This window comes from Phascolarctos cinereus, unplaced genomic scaffold (assembly GCF_003287225.1).
Source record: "Phascolarctos cinereus isolate Bilbo 61053 unplaced genomic scaffold, phaCin_HiC Scaffold_5;HRSCAF=322, whole genome shotgun sequence".
Classification (NCBI taxonomy): Eukaryota; Metazoa; Chordata; class Mammalia; order Diprotodontia; family Phascolarctidae; genus Phascolarctos; species Phascolarctos cinereus.
Genome location: NW_027555958.1, coordinates 373,767,586 through 373,782,944, shown reverse-complemented (window position 1 = coordinate 373,782,944; position 15,359 = coordinate 373,767,586). Strand labels below are relative to the sequence as shown.

The following is a 15,359-nucleotide window of genomic DNA, read 5'->3' as shown; positions in this document are numbered from 1 at the left end:
ATTAGTACTATGCTTCTGTCATTAAGCAATCCTACCTAAACAATCCCCCCGAATCTTTCAGTGGCTTCCCAGTACCATGTGATAAAATCCAAACTCCTTAGCTTAGCATTCAATGCTGGTCCCAATATGATGCTCCTAATCTTCCCAATTTTATTTCCTCAAATGAACTCTCCATTCTAGCTGGACTGATAGACTCACTGTCCCTTGAACGTGTCTTGTATGAGCCCTGCCTCATTTACGTTGTCAATCTATTCCCCAGCTTTGGAATGTCTCTCTCTGTTTTTCCACCTATTGGGCCACTTGGGCTGCCTCCTTCTCCCACCTTCACATATTTAGTCCTCCTCATTCAAATTCCAGCTAAAGTTACATTTCCCAGGCCACCTATCCTATGGGATTTCTCTCTTCCTTGAACATTGGAGCCACCCATTAACTGGAGTCCTCATGTTGACACTGACCCTGTGCTATCCTGTGTTGTTTGGTATTTTTTCAAGTGTATCTATTTATCTCCCCAAGTAGACTGTAAAATAGGCCTTATGTGGAGCAGTCGATCAATAGATGATTACTGACTATGGGCTCCTGGGAATCCTTTACATTTTCTCCATTATCTTTAGGGCAAGGTAAAGGTTGTCCTGTACCTGAAACATGAATTTGTTAACTCAAGTGGATATGGGGACCTCTCTTATCCACATCAAAAATATTCTGAGATCTACCCAAAGTGAACTCTGGCTGGGGAAGATGCAAACTGAAAAATTGTGATATCTGGGGGTAGGAAGGGTGGTCAGCCTCAACGACTGGACCTATTCTGTGGGAATCTAGAGGACTTTTGTTGTTCAGTCATTTTCAGCCATATATGACTCTTTGTGACCCCATCTGGGGTTTTTCTTGGCTGAGATACTAGAGTGGTTTGCCATTTCCTTCTCCAGCTCATTTTACAGATGGGGAAACTGAGGCAAACAGGATTATATGACTTACCCAGGGTCACATTGCTAGGGTCTGAGGCTAGAATTGAACTCAGGAAGAGGAGTCTTCCTGACTCCAGACCTGGCGCTCTATGGCACCACCTAGTTGCTCCTAGTATAGAGGACTAAGTCATGGCTTACATCAATCTTTCAATCAATCTATAAGTAATTAGTAAGCATCTACTATGTGCCAGGCACTATTCTAGGCACTGGGGATACAAGTACAAAAAATGAAACAATCCTTAATAATAATAACAATAATTGCTAGAATGTTTAGAATAAGGCTTCAAAAGCACTTTACCCACACTACCTCCTTTGATCCTTGAAAGAATCCAGCAAGGTAGGTGCTATTATTCTCCCCATTTTACAGATAAGGAAACTGAGGTTGTTAGATGTCAAGTGACTTGCCTAGGGCCACACAGCTAGTCTGAGGCAGCATTTAAATTCAGAACTTCCTGATTTCCAGGCTCTGCTTTACCTATTAGGCCATCCAGCAGCCTCCCTACTTCCGGGGGGGGGGGGGGAAACCTACATTCGACTGGGAGAGACAGCAAGGACATATATAAATATAGACTACATTAACATAAAGTGAATAAATACCCATATTTAAAAAGCAGTTCAATACAAGGAAGTTTGGGAAGGAGGCTGCTGGCAGTTGGAGGGAGGCATATACATAAGTATATCTCATTATCCGGTAGCCTTCCCAGGTTGTCCAGTTACTGGGGTTCTCTTCTTTCTCAGATGATCCTCTCCATACTTATCTGCATGCACATTGTACCCCTCAAGTAAAATGTAATCCTTGAGGGAAGGATTTTTTTGTCTTCAATTCCTGGCACAAAAACCTCGCACATGCTTAATAAATTGATCAATGGATTGCTAACACCCCACAGCTGGCCTCTCCTCCTCTCCCTTGGGTCCATGATGTCTATCCTTTCCTCCCTGGCCCTGGCCAATAGGCCATTCAGGACAAATACCCATTGACTTCCTGAGCACAAGATCTGTCCAATCTCCAAGTATTAAGATATGGTCCACAGATAAATCTTCTCTTACTGCCAGTGTAATGAGGACCTTACAATTCTCCCTCCATTTAAAAAATAGCTTTATGCTTAGGACCGGATGTGAAAATATAAGTCCATATCTGGTTAGGATACCAGAGAAGTACAACTGAAAGGCAGCTGGTTTGGGAGTCAGAGGATCTGGGTTTGAATTTTGCCTTTGTCACTTACTACCTGTGTGACCTAAGTCATCTAAGGTCTTTTGCCCTCAGTTTCTTCATCTGTAAAATGACAACCTTTAAAGATCCTTCTGACTCTTAAATCTTTGATTCCCAGATCCCCTTGGCTGAGCTCATGATGACGAACTCCAGGAATCTCCTATCCTAGAGGTTGCCCTGGGCCCCTGGCAACTACCTATCTAGTGCGTCACTGCTTGGGATCCTGCCCAACCCACCCCCCACCCCCTCTTCTCCCTTTGTTGTCCTGAGCTCCTTTCTCATCCCTCCTTTCCCTTGTGCCTGGAGGCTTTCCACCGATTACAAATTCTATCAAGCACCGGTGACCTGGAATCTGACAGCTCCCAGATAAGAGGCCTGAGATTCTCTTTATCTCTCCCAGGCGAATTAGCTTCCTCAACACCTCTGTCACTTCACCCCCACAACACACACATCTCCGAGCTGACCCCCCCACCGTCAGAGACAGGGAGTTGGCAGATAAAAAGATCTTCTCTGGGCTAGTATTATAATTAAACACCTCCCAGCTCTCTGTCTGGCATTCAGGATTAGTTTAACCCTTGCTGTTCAGGAAATGCATTACTTCCTCCTTCCCCCTCCCCCACTTCCTTTGGATTTTCCCTCCCCTTCTTCCCTCTTTCCTATCCCAAGGTTTGATGGAAGCTGATATCTGGCTTTGGCTCTTGGGTGAAGGTGGTATTCATGTCAGGGTTACACGGGAGGAAATGAATGATGATTCAGGAAAGCCACCCCAAATCATTTCCTGAAGCCCCATATGACCCAGTCTTACAGCTGAAACCACATTTGTCTTACTGACACAGTTTAAACAATGCCATGTCATAGTCTATGAGTACTTAATGTGGCTTCTCCTCTGTTTCTTGGATTTTTGGGTGAGCAAATGGAATAGACATAAGGTCACTCAGGCCTGGGAGACAAATGACCCGTGGGAGTGGTAGATGCAGATTGTGACCTAGGTATTGCTGGTGATGGAATCCCCAGTTCTGGCTATGGTCCACTCTCAGGGGCCCCTTTTTTTTTTTTAGACAATTGGGGTTAAGTGACTTGTCCAGAGTCACACAGCTAGTGAGTGTCAAGTGTTTGGTTTGAGGCTGGATTTGAACTCAGGTCCTCCTGACTTCAGGGCTGGTGCTCTATCCACCGTACCACCTAGCTGCCCCTTCAGGGTCCCTTCTTACTGAGCTGTTCTGACACTGGACACTGGAGCTGTTGAAGCGAAGGGCGGGGACACGGTAGATGATTCCCTGGATGTTGAGGACACACTCATAGCCTCGCTGGCCAGACTGTGGTTGAGGCAGATTTCGGGCCTTCAGGGCAATTGGCTTCACCTCCCCCACTGGGATCAGGATCTCCTCTGTGGGTACCAGCTGGGGGCAGTCCTGGAGGGAGAAAACAGATAGAATTAGTCTCTTCCATTAGCACCATCCTCTATGGCTGGGGAACGTGAGACCCAGCTTAGCTCTCAAAACAGCATAAGGCCCAGGGAGCCATTTGTGCATTGATGCTGCATGTATTTAGATGACCCCTTATGTGTTGATTACTATACTTTACTGTCTTTGCTTCCTTCCAGTAAATCACTCAAGACAGACTGGCACACTGGGAAGAACGCTGGAGCTGGGTTCTAATCCTGGCTCTGTCACTGGATACATGTGAAATCTTGGGCAGGTCATTTAGCAAGGAGTAGTATGGTGAAGGTAGCATGGCGATGGCAGCTAAAACCAGGCCCAGATGCTAGAAAGAGGGGAGTGGGGATGGTTAACCTAGATACTTATGTGTTAATGAGGGAAGGGATTGGACCTGTGACTTCACTGGAATAGGGCAGTGGTTCTCAAACTATCTGGTCTCAGACTCTCTTAAAAATTATGGAGGACCCCAAAGAGTTTTCTGGGTTCTATCTTTTGATACCTGCCAATATTGGAAATTAAGAAGTCTTCATATAACCATGAAAATAGTTTTGACCTTGGGGATTCCCTGGAAGATTCTCTGGTCCAAGGACCATATTTTGAGAAACATTGGTACAGAGAACTCCTGGATGAGGACACTTCCTCTCCAATATAGGTCAGCCCCAGAGAGTTGCCTGGAGGAGCAGCATTAAGCTCAGAGAGAAATGGGGGCCATACGTAAGGATCCCTGTGGGCTCCCATGTTGACTTAGAAAACCACATGTTGAAATTATCTATGCACTGTATTTTTATTTATTTTGTTAAACATTTTCTAATTACATTTTAATCTGGTTCTGGTCAAACTCAGCAGTGTTGTAGGTCTCATGCAGGCTGTGGGCCATTTAACTGATACCTCTGGCCTAGTAATACTGAGAAATAAGTAACTTGGCCAGAGCCACACAGCCAGTGTATGTTAGAGGCATGATTAGATGCCATGTATTTCTTCTGGGCATCAAGGCCAGCTCTCTGTCTATTACATCTGGCTGCCTCTCCACAAATGAAACTTTGTTAAAGTCACTATCTGGATCTGAGAACCAAAGATTTAGAGATGATATCATCTAGTCCAGGGCTTCTTAAACTTTTTCCACTGGAGACTCCTTTTCCTGTTTCAACAGCATTTGTGGCATTACATGGCCTGAGGGCAAAGTGCAAACGGTTTGTGTTCAGAACCAAGGCTGCAGTGAAGCTGCCCGATGCAACCCGGGCAAACGCTGCCAGAAACACCTTGGATTCATTACATGTTTAATTTTGAATTAAGTTTTGGTTGTTGGGTGTTCAGAAACCTTTTACTGTTGCCAAATTTTTTATGACCCCATAGGAGGTTGCGGACCCACAGTTTAAGTAGTGCTGACCCAGTCTAACCCTTTCATTTTACACCAAGGACCCTCAATGACCTACGCAGAATCACAAAGGTAACAAGAGACTCCATCCAGCTCTTTCTTTTCACTGTTCCATCTGTCTTGAATGAATGGAAGGAGTGATGGATGGGGAAGCAGAGGGTCTGGGTTGAAATCCTAGCTCTGTCGACTTACTATCCATCTGTGTGATTTTGAAAAATCAACCTGAATCTGGGGTTTAGGCTTTATGATGGGCCTACCCATCAAATGAGATAACATTTACAAAAGGCTAAGCACAATCTTTGGTACACAGTGAGAGCTTAATAAATGCTTTTTTCCTCCTCAGTCCCTGTTGAGCCAAGGATTAGCAACAGTCATTAAGAGACAGATGTGCCTTTCTTGTCCCCAGAATGTTGAGACGTGGGCCAGTAGAGAGGTACTGAGTAAGGTAGAAGAGGAACACCTTTGGGACACTGAGAACTAGCTCCCTTCTTTCCGAGGCACATTGTATCTCAGTTGTCCTAGGAGAAATTTGTAGTTTTAATGTGACGTGGGGGGTCAGCAATGAGCTCAAATCCATCTGGGACATATACTTTACTATTTGACCCTGGGCAACTCTATGTTGCATAAGAAGTGCTGATCTGCACTGGTAGAGGGAGTTTCCTGGTCATTGATATGTACTACAGGCCAAAAAAAAAATTTTTTTTACATGTGGGGAGGGAGCAGGAAAAATGAATTCTCTGTCTCAACTCCCAGGGGTTTCAATATTTGTCATCATAGTCCTGTGTGTGTGTGTGTGTGTGTGTGTGTATGCGCGCGCGTGTGTGTATAGCAAGGGTGATGACAACTATCTCCGAGACACAGGACCCTCAAGTCCCTCTGCCCCTCCCGCCATCCCGAGGCTCTCTCTTCTTTCTCCCTTCGCCCCGTTTCTGCCAGCTGACCCCCTCACTCTCCCCTCTGCCAAAGGCATCATGTTATCAGTAGCTTCAGCTTTCCAGCTCTGGCTGAGCCCAGCTTTCCAGGAGGTGGATCGAGCCCTCCCAGCAATGCTCTAAACACTTGCTCGGGCTTTTCATCTCGTTTAATTACCAGGCCCTGCGTGAATGCCATGTTGCTTTGGAAAACAGAAAAAGAAATAGAATAAAATGTTATTTTGGGGAGGAGGGGCCGAGGCGGAACACAGGGAGAGACATTTATTCACGCTTGTTGGGTTTGCTCTACCTTCTTTCAAGTCATCCGCAGGTGTAGGAGAAAGAATACCAGGCAGAGCCAGGAGACTGAGATTTGAATCCTAGTGCCGCCATTTTTTTTTTTTGCTGGCTTAGTGGCTGTGGGCAAGTCAACTGGCTTCATTGACCCTGTTTGCCTCAGTTTCCTCATCTGTAAAAATGAGCTGGAGAAGGAAATGGTGAACTGCTCCAGTTTCTTTGCCAAAAAACCCCAAATGGAATCATGAAGAGTGTGACACATGACAGCAGAATAAGAACAACAAAAACAACCAGAGTCACTTGGCTTCTCGGGGACTGAATCATGGACCAATTGATGATTTGCATTCAGAGAGGGAGTTTTCTTTTTACTGTTCTTAAAAACAGCAAAAACCGAACGCTCCAAAAGCCCCACAATTGTATCTCAGGCCCCAAAGCTTTGAGGCTGCAAACAAAGGATCCTTCTTCCTGGAAGGGTCCCCTACCATCTGCTTATCAGACCCCTCAGCTGAGGGGCAAGGAGTGGTCTTCATGGTTTTAGAACTGAGTAATTACTTCTGCCACATGAGAAAGACAGGCAGCATGGTGGAGGGGAAAGCACATTGGCACTGGGGTCATCAGTCAAGGGCTCTAGTCACAGCCTTGTCATTAACTGGTAAGTTATTTCTCCTCTCTGGATCTCAGTCTCCTCATCTGTAAAATGGGCTGGGAATTCAGGGGAGGAAGGCTAAATCAGATGGCCTTAAAGATTCCTTCTGACTTTCACCCGCTGTCTTCCATGCCTGGAATTCTCTCCCTCCTCATTTCTATCTCCTGGCTTCTCTGGCTTCCTTCAAGTCCCAGCCAAAATCCTACCTTCTCTGAGAAGCTTTTCCAGATCTCTCTTAATGCTAGTGATTAGCTCCAACTTACCTTGTTTTTATCTTGTTTGTACATATTTCTTTGTGTGTTGTCTCCTACAGCAGAGTATGTCTTGAGGGCAGGGATTGATTTCAACTTTTTTTAATATGTCCAGTGCTTAGCACAGTGCCTGGCACACAGTAGGTGCTTAATAAATGCTTGATGACTTGACTGGGCCCCAAGCACACCTCTTTAGAAGGCAGTTAAAGAGCTCAGTGGATAAAGGACAAGGCCAGGAGTCTGGAAGACTTGACTTTGAAGCCTACCTTACTATCTGTGTAACCCTGGGCAAATCACTTAACCTCTGTCTACTTCAGTTTTCTCATCTGTAAAATGGGGATAATGATAGCACCTACCTCCCCAGGGTTGTTGTGATGATCAAATGAGGTAATGTAGGTGAAGTGCTCAGCACATGGTTGGCACCTAATAAATGCTCATTTCCTTCCCTGCTCTTCACTGTGAGAACCAAGAGAGTATAGGCTCTTTGGCCCTTGTGTAACAGGTCTAGTGATCCATCAACATGGGAACTCGCAGGGAGTCTTAGAAAGAGAAACTGAGGCAAACAGGGTTAAGGGACTTGCCCACAGTCACACAGCTAGTATCTGAGGCTGGATTTGAACTCAGATCTTCCTGACTCTTGGCCCAACGCTCTATCCACTGCACCACCTAGCCCCTACAGCCATTGGGTAGCATAGTCCCACACTGTGTAGTAGAAAGAGCATTGGATTTAGAGTAGAATGACCTGAGTCAGAATCCTGCCACTTGCCACTTGTGTGACCTCTCTGGGACTCAGTCTCTTCATCTGTAAACTGAAAGGGATGGAGAAATGACTTCTAAGATGCCCCTTCCAGGTCGATATGGAGAAGCAAAAACTCTTTGCAGGCTGTAAGTCTCCTACAATATTCCTACTTTTACCACTTCTGTCCATGTATAAGCACACACCCACCTATGCATACAAACACTGCTGCCATGTTAGGGATGAGAAAGAAAATAATTACATTGGGTAAGGCAGAATGCAAAGTGTTACTGGGAATGCCCACTGCCATGTGGGATCTTCACAGTCTAATGGGGTGGGAGACACCACTCAAGGTCATCTTCTATCTCCTCCCACCCTTCTTGCCCCTCCCCTTCTAGACAGACTCTCATCTAACTAGGCCCAGGCCCTGTCTCCTCCCTAATTCCTATTCTCTATTCCCAATAATGGCAAGCATGAAGAGGAGGCACATTAAGGATGTCTCAGAGGACTCTAGGGAAGGTGATGGCCCCAAAGATCGATGCCCAGGAGCCCAGGGAGGGACAGAGTCCAGGGAAAGATGGGCCCAGTGGCTTGGCTCCATTCAGCTCCACCTCATCAGCTCCCAGAATTGGGGATACTCCAGAGTGTTGAATCGACTTCTATGTGGAAACAGCATTATCTTCACCCACTGGACTTCAAAGGGGGAGCAGAGTCGGCATCCTGGGAAGCTAATCGGATTTAGTTAGTTCTATCTCTCTCCTGGGACAGGGCGTAAAGAAGATATTTATGTATCTACATCATGCTAGGCCTGGTTTAGCCATGGAGGGAGATGAGCTTTTAAAGTTAAAAGCTGTTTGCACACCCACAACCCTGAAGCATTAATGCTGTGTCATAGTCTGGACCCAGCTTGAGCAAGAAGAGGCTTCCTTCCTTCACCTCCATGGCTGCTAAGCATGCATCTGGGACAGGGATAGTCCTTCACACAGCCTTAAATGAAGCCCAAATTCTTTTAAAGAGCCTGGTAGATTTCCTCTTTTTTTTTTTTTTGGAGGAAGGAAGAGTGCTTTAAGGTTTGCCAGAGTAGCTAGGTGACAAAGTGGATAGAGCACCAGTGCCTAGAGTCAGGATGATTCATCTTCCTGAGTTCAAATCCGGCCTCAGACACTTAATAGTTGTGTGACCCTGGGCAAGTCACTTCACCCTGTTTACCTCAGTTTCCTCATCTGTAAAATGAGCTGGAGAAGAAAATGGCAAATCACTCCAGTATCTTTGCTAAGAAAATCCGCAATGGAGTCACAAAGAGCCTTATGGCTGAGTCATATTTCAGTCAAGGATTGCAAAGCTCTTTACATGTTATCTCAATGGATCTTCACAACAACCCAGTGCTATTATTAGCACCATTTTACAGATGAGGAAACTGAGAGCTGGAAAGGATTTCGGAAGTTTTGAGTCCAACCTCCTCATTTTATAGCTCGTGGAACCTGAGGCACGGAGATTTTAATGGAAACAGACCTGACCTCCCTCATGCAGTTTACACAAAAATTCTCCCATTTGTCCTCAGACAGGCCCCAGAGCTGGAAGCCCAAGCTGACTCCCCCTCTCCAGGATCCTGAGAAAGCCCTGGGCATGGAATGGGATGCTTCCTGCCTTGGAATTACTCTCCTACTCTCCCTTTCTCTGCTGAGCATCTGCTTCCACAGGGAACCTTCTTTATAACTTCTGTCACAGAGACCGACCTTCAGGCATCGAGAGCATGACTGACCCAGGGTCACATAACCACTGTATGCCAGAAGCAGGACTCTGAATCCTGGTATTCCCATCTCCAAGGCCAGACCTGTATCCTCTTCAACTTCCTACCTCTCATCTTACACTTAGCAAGCATTTAATAAACGCATGTTGAATTAAACTAAATGGTATTAGGTCGAACTGGATAAATAGGTATTAATGAAATTTGGTTCCATGATTCCGACTTCTAAGCCCTCTGATTAGACACACACACACACACACATACACACACACATGAATTGAAGTCTCATAGTGTCAGAAAGGAGTTTTCCCAAACCCAACCACAAGACGGGTGGAGGTCCCACAGAAGTAGGGGATGCCCTACCCCCCTGGGGCATAGCCTCCCTTGCTGTGCCCCAACCTCTCTAAGGAGCCATTCCCAAAGAGAAAGGCTCTGGCTGAGAGCACCAGGCCCCAGCAGCTGGGGTTTGCAGTGATAGGAAATGTGGTGAGCCTAGAGTCAAAGCAGTATTTTTTAGGAAGTGGCTCCTGACAACCTGCAGCAAAGTTAGGAGCTGGGCTTTTTGTTTCTCTCATTCCCCTCAAAAGAGGAATTCCCTGGAGAAGAGCCTAGTCAGTAAATATTAGCTGGAATAAAACCAGTGAAACATCCCCCCCCCTTCCCAGGTTTAGGGGTAATGGGGGAAAGGCAGAGACCGAGTGGACAGCAGACTGTAAGCCACCCAACACCCAGGAGCAGAGATACCCAGTATGGGAAGGGAGGAAAGGGGAGGAGAGCGACTCCAGGGAGGCAGGAAGCATCCCACTCTGTCCCCAGGGCTTTTTCAGGATTCCCTTGATTCTGGGAGGGGGAGTCACATAGATTCTTGGGGTTCCAGCTCTGGGGCCCGTCTGAGGGTGAGAGGGAGAGATATCGTGTAAACTGCACGAGGGAGGTCGGGCCTGTTTCTAATTAGCTTCTTTGTGCCTGAGCCCTGCCGGTCCCCACACCCGGGCTGTGAGTTTATTTGTCTGGCTTTGTGTTACACTCATCCCAGCATCTCCCCAGCTGCAGGTCATTTTCAAGTTTGGCCTCAGGTTTCAACTTTTACTGAGTCGGGGGAGCTCCCCCGGAGAAAGAGAAACAGCTGCTCTTTCTTGTCTAGATCAGCATTTCATCGGCCTCCCCCGATCTCTCCTGGGCCCATCTTTCAAAAGAAACTTAAGACTTTTGTGCTGGTCCCTGGCAGTCTGTGCCCAGCCTCCAGGCCTGACCATGACCTGAACTCACCTGTCTTCCCATTCACCTGGCTACCCGGGTCTCTTCCTTACCTTAACTCCTTACCTTATCCACCTTTACCCTCAGACATCTTTTTGTGGATTCCAGGAATTTGGGCCTTCAATCTCCATTTTTCTCCCTCTCTGGCAGCTTGAGCTAATGGGTTTTCCTGGTTTACTGTTTCATTGGAAAGCCTTTCTCCCTACTGAAGGGGCAGAAGGCCAGGTCTTGCCTGGAAGCTAATTCACAGAATCGCAGGGCTGGAAGAAATACTCAGTAATTGTCTAGGGAAGAAGCTGGGCCCTGGGGAAAGAATGCTGGAATTGGTGTCAGAAGATACGGTTCGAGTCTCAGCTCTACTTCTTACTAATTGTTTTTCTTTGGAAAAGTCTACTTGCTCCTCTGTGCCTTGGTTTCCTCATCTGTAAATATGAGAGGGTTGAATAAGAGATCTCTAAGCTTTGTATTAATGCTCACATTTTGTGATTCAACCTGTGTGACCATGAACAAATTACTTAATTGCTCCTGCCTCAGTTTGCTCATCTGAAAAGTAGGAGAGTTAGATAGGATGACCTCTGAAGTCTCTTCCTAGCTCGACAGCTAGGATAATAGTTACCTATCTCCTGCTGGAACTGCATTTGAAATATCCCTGCCTTTTTTTTTTTTGTCTTTCTTTATATCCTCAACACTTGGTGCTTAATGAATGTTTATTGACTGACTTACTGATCCCAAAATGAAAAAGGAATTCTTTTATAAGTTCTAGAGCTGGAAGGGATGAATCCTGTCAGTTAACAGATTTGGAAACTGAGGCCTACAGAGGGTCACTTGGGTAAGTAGCAGAGTCATGATTCAAACTCAGATCTTCTGACTCTAACTCTAGGGAATAATTTTACCCTACAGTAAGTTCCATGCTTTTGCCCATATTCTGAAAGGCTTATGTGAGCATCGGAGCACAGGTTAAGAGTCAGCAGGGTCTTTCTGAGGTCATCTAGTCCAAGGAGGTTCCAAATCATCTTTCAGTCATTAGAATGATGGGACCATAGATTCCGAGCTGAAAAGGATCTTCTAATTCAGTTCCCTCATTTTACAAATGTTTAAATCGAAGCCGAGAAAGTTGATATGACTTGCCCATTCCAAGTAAGAGCTAGCTAGTTCCACACAGCTGTCCATATTCAGCAAGAGGAAGGAGGTTTCCAATAAGTCATACTGAGGCACTGGTAGACTGAGACTTCTGAACAGCGCCAGGCCAAGATGTGTGCTTGCTGCTCCTCAAACCTGACTCTCCATCCCCCACCTCCAGGCCTTTGCCCTTCTAGCTGTGCTCTGCCCTGTCACCTCTGCCACTTGGTTTCCCTGATTTCTTTCAAGACTCAGCTCAAATCCTACCTTCTGTAGGAGGTCTTTCCCAGTCCCTCCAGATGCCAGTGCTTTCCCTTCCGACATTAACTTCTATCTACTCTCTCTCTCTCTCTCTCCCTCTCTCCCTCCCTCTGTCTCCTCTCTCCCCTCCCCCTTCCTTCTCTCTCGCTCTCTCTCTCTCTCTCTCTCTCTCTCTCTCTCTCTCTCTCTCTCTCCCTCTCTCCCTCCCTCTGTCTCCTCTCTCCCCTTCCCCTTCCTTCTCTCTCTCTTACTTTCTCCTCTCTCATTCTCTCCCTCTCCTTTCTCTCCCCTTCCCCTTCCTTCTCTCTCTCTCTCACTTTCTCCCCTCTCATTCTCTCCCTCTCCTTTCTCTCCCCTCCCCCTTCCTTCTCTCTCTCTCTCTCTCTCTCTCTCTCTCTCTCTCTCTTCTCTCTCTCCCTCTCTCCCTCCCTCTGTCTCCTCTCTCCCCTTCCCCTTCCTTCTCTCTCTCTCTTACTTTCTCCTCTCTCATTCTCTCTCTCTCTCTCTCTCTCCTCTCTCTCTCTCTCTCCCCCCCCCTCTCTCTCTCTCTCCCCCCCCCTCTCTCTCTCTCTCTCTCCCTCTCTCCCTCCCTCTGTCTCCTCTCTCCCCTCCCCTTCCTTCTCTCTCTCTCTCTCTCTCTCTCCTCCCTCTCCCTCCCTCCTCCCTCCCTCCCTCTCTCTCTCTCTCTCTCTCTCTCTCTCTCTCTCTCTCTCTCTCTCTCTCTCTCTCTCCCTCTCTCCCTCTCTCCCTCCCTCTGTCTCCTCTCTCCCCTCCCCCTTCCTTCTCTCTCTCTCTCTCTCTCTCTCCCCCTCCTCCCCTCCCCCACCCCCCTTTATCCAGCTAGTTTATTTTCATATTTGTTTCTCCCATTAAAGCGTGAGCTCCTTGAAGGCAGGGACTGTTTCGTCTTTTCTTTGTAAGCTTGATGCTTAGTGTCTTGTTTGGCACAGTCCTAAGTGCTTAATAAATTCTCACTGCCTGACTCTTCGTGATGACCGACCTAATTATCCTTTCTCTCTCTCTCAATAATGGCAACCCCATTTACCAGCCTGTAAGTGATGAATGTAAAAATGTAAGGTGCTAAGAACTGATCGAGGTCAGAAGCGAAGAAAATGAGGGAATTCAGACTGTGCTCTCCAGGCATCCTATGCCCCCCTCGCCCCTGAAAGCCACCAAAACTCATAACAAATGCATCACACGTCCTGCACTGTTTTCCAGCTTAGGCCAAAATGCATGCATGCTACCAGTCTGCCCTATCTATCTCCTACAACTCCCAATCCCTTGAAACCTCAGCCAAGCAGCCACCAGCAGGGATCTCATTCAGGTACAGTGATCTTATCCAAACGAATGGGCCTATCTCCATTCATGATATTTTTCCTCAAAGACGGAATTAAAGGGACAAAAGCATTTAGACATTCACACACATTGGTCTGGATGAGACAGCTGTGGTCTTTGAAACTCAAATCCTGCTGTTCTGGAGTGTAAAACACATTAGAAACAAAAAAGGAAACAGACCCAGCAAGTCATACTATCCTCAGGCTCTCGAAATAGGCCCAGTAAGCCAGCTTCAATCAATATTCATTGACCTGAAATATTTATTGGGAAGATAAGCAACTTGGCATTTCACTGTGTTGATAACAAAGACAGGTCAGGCACCACAGATGGGATGTTTACTAGATAACAAAATGACACATACATGGCATTCTCCCCTGGCTATAATTCATTCTCTCCTTCCCTCCAACAGGTCACCACCTGTGTATATATTAGAATATTTGTGGCTGTTCCATTGTGTCTGACTTTTTGTGACCCCATTTGGGGTGTCCTTGGCAAAGATACTAGAGTGGTTTGCCATTTTCTTGTCCAGTTCATTTTTATAGAAGAAGAAACTGAGGCAAACAGGGTTAAGTGACTTGCCCAGTGTCACACAGCTGGATTTGAACTCAGATTTTTCCCGACTCTGGGCCAATGTTCTATCCACTCTGCCACCTACCTGCCTGTATTAGAATATGTACTATTCTAATTAGAATATTTAATATTAGAAGCAAATATTTAGAATTTAGGATAGAATTAGAATATTTAATATTCTAATGTGATAGAGTAAAAAAAAAATCAGTCTTTTGTCAGTGAAAGGGACCTTGGTATGAAAGATCAAGAAAGAGAAATGAGACAGTTTTCTATTGAACTAGAGCTCATGTTTAGCCAGTCTTAAAGTGACTTTTCTCCTCAAAGAACACAATGAATGAAGGCCATTCTTTGATGTTCTAATACAGGGTATCTGATTGGCTGTCCAAGCACATCTTCTCCAAACCTTTGCTTTTGACCCCTTGGATATCTGGATAGCTAATGCTCTAAGGAATAGAGTTAATGGTGTCCATTGGGAGCTGCAACATACATTTACATTGCAAGGACAATTTTCTCCTTTTTTTAGAGTTTCTTGGGTGGACATTGGAACCCGATTCACTTGCATGCTTCAAAGATGCCAGATTTAGACCTAAGGCAGAGAGATGGCATGAAGGAGCCTACAGCTTACCATATGAGAACAGGCAAGGCCACTCAGAGTCAATAAGCATTTTATAAAGCCAGGCATGTGCTGGAGCTAGCTCAAACTAGCTTGGGAAAGCCAATTGTTAAATTTCAAAGTGCCAACTTACACTTCGAAAGTGGCCAAGTACAAATCAGGGCTTGATTGATTTATTTAAGAAAGTGATGGGGAAAATGCTAATAATACAAATTAAATTTAAGAGTATATCATGAACACCACCATCCCCCATTCCTTCCAGAGAGCTGGTTGTTAAACATTTACCAACATACCCCTGCATAATGCCCATGTTTAATTTCTGTCCACCTTACCTCAGAAATATTGATACGGCCTTCTTGGAAGGAACAGGTCGTAGGGTCATGGGTGCAGAGGTTCCGATATTTGCACCAATGGCAGCGGAAGGCACTGTTGACACAGGACAGGCACCTGCACGGAGGGAGGAAAGAAAGGGTGGAGAGAGAGGAAGTTGAGAATTGGGTCACACTGATCAACTATTCTAGTCACACTGGGAGGCTAGGGTCACATACTTTATTTCCCACCCTTTAAAAGGATAATAGGGACAGCTTATAGCAATGAGAACCATTTGTTTTCCATCCAAAGATCTTCTAA

The 15,359-nt window shown here is 45.9% G+C and overlaps 1 protein-coding gene across 1 annotated transcript in view; it reads right to left on the bottom strand.

Annotated features, from left to right (window-relative positions):
• The window catches only part of PLXNA2 (plexin A2), a 309,803-nt gene that overhangs the window by 78,286 nt on the left and 216,158 nt on the right, over window positions 1-15,359 (bottom strand). Inside the window, 2 exon segments of the mRNA XM_021007813.2 lie at window positions 3,384-3,584; window positions 15,062-15,176. Coding sequence (XP_020863472.1) covers window positions 3,384-3,584; window positions 15,062-15,176 — 316 coding nt within the window.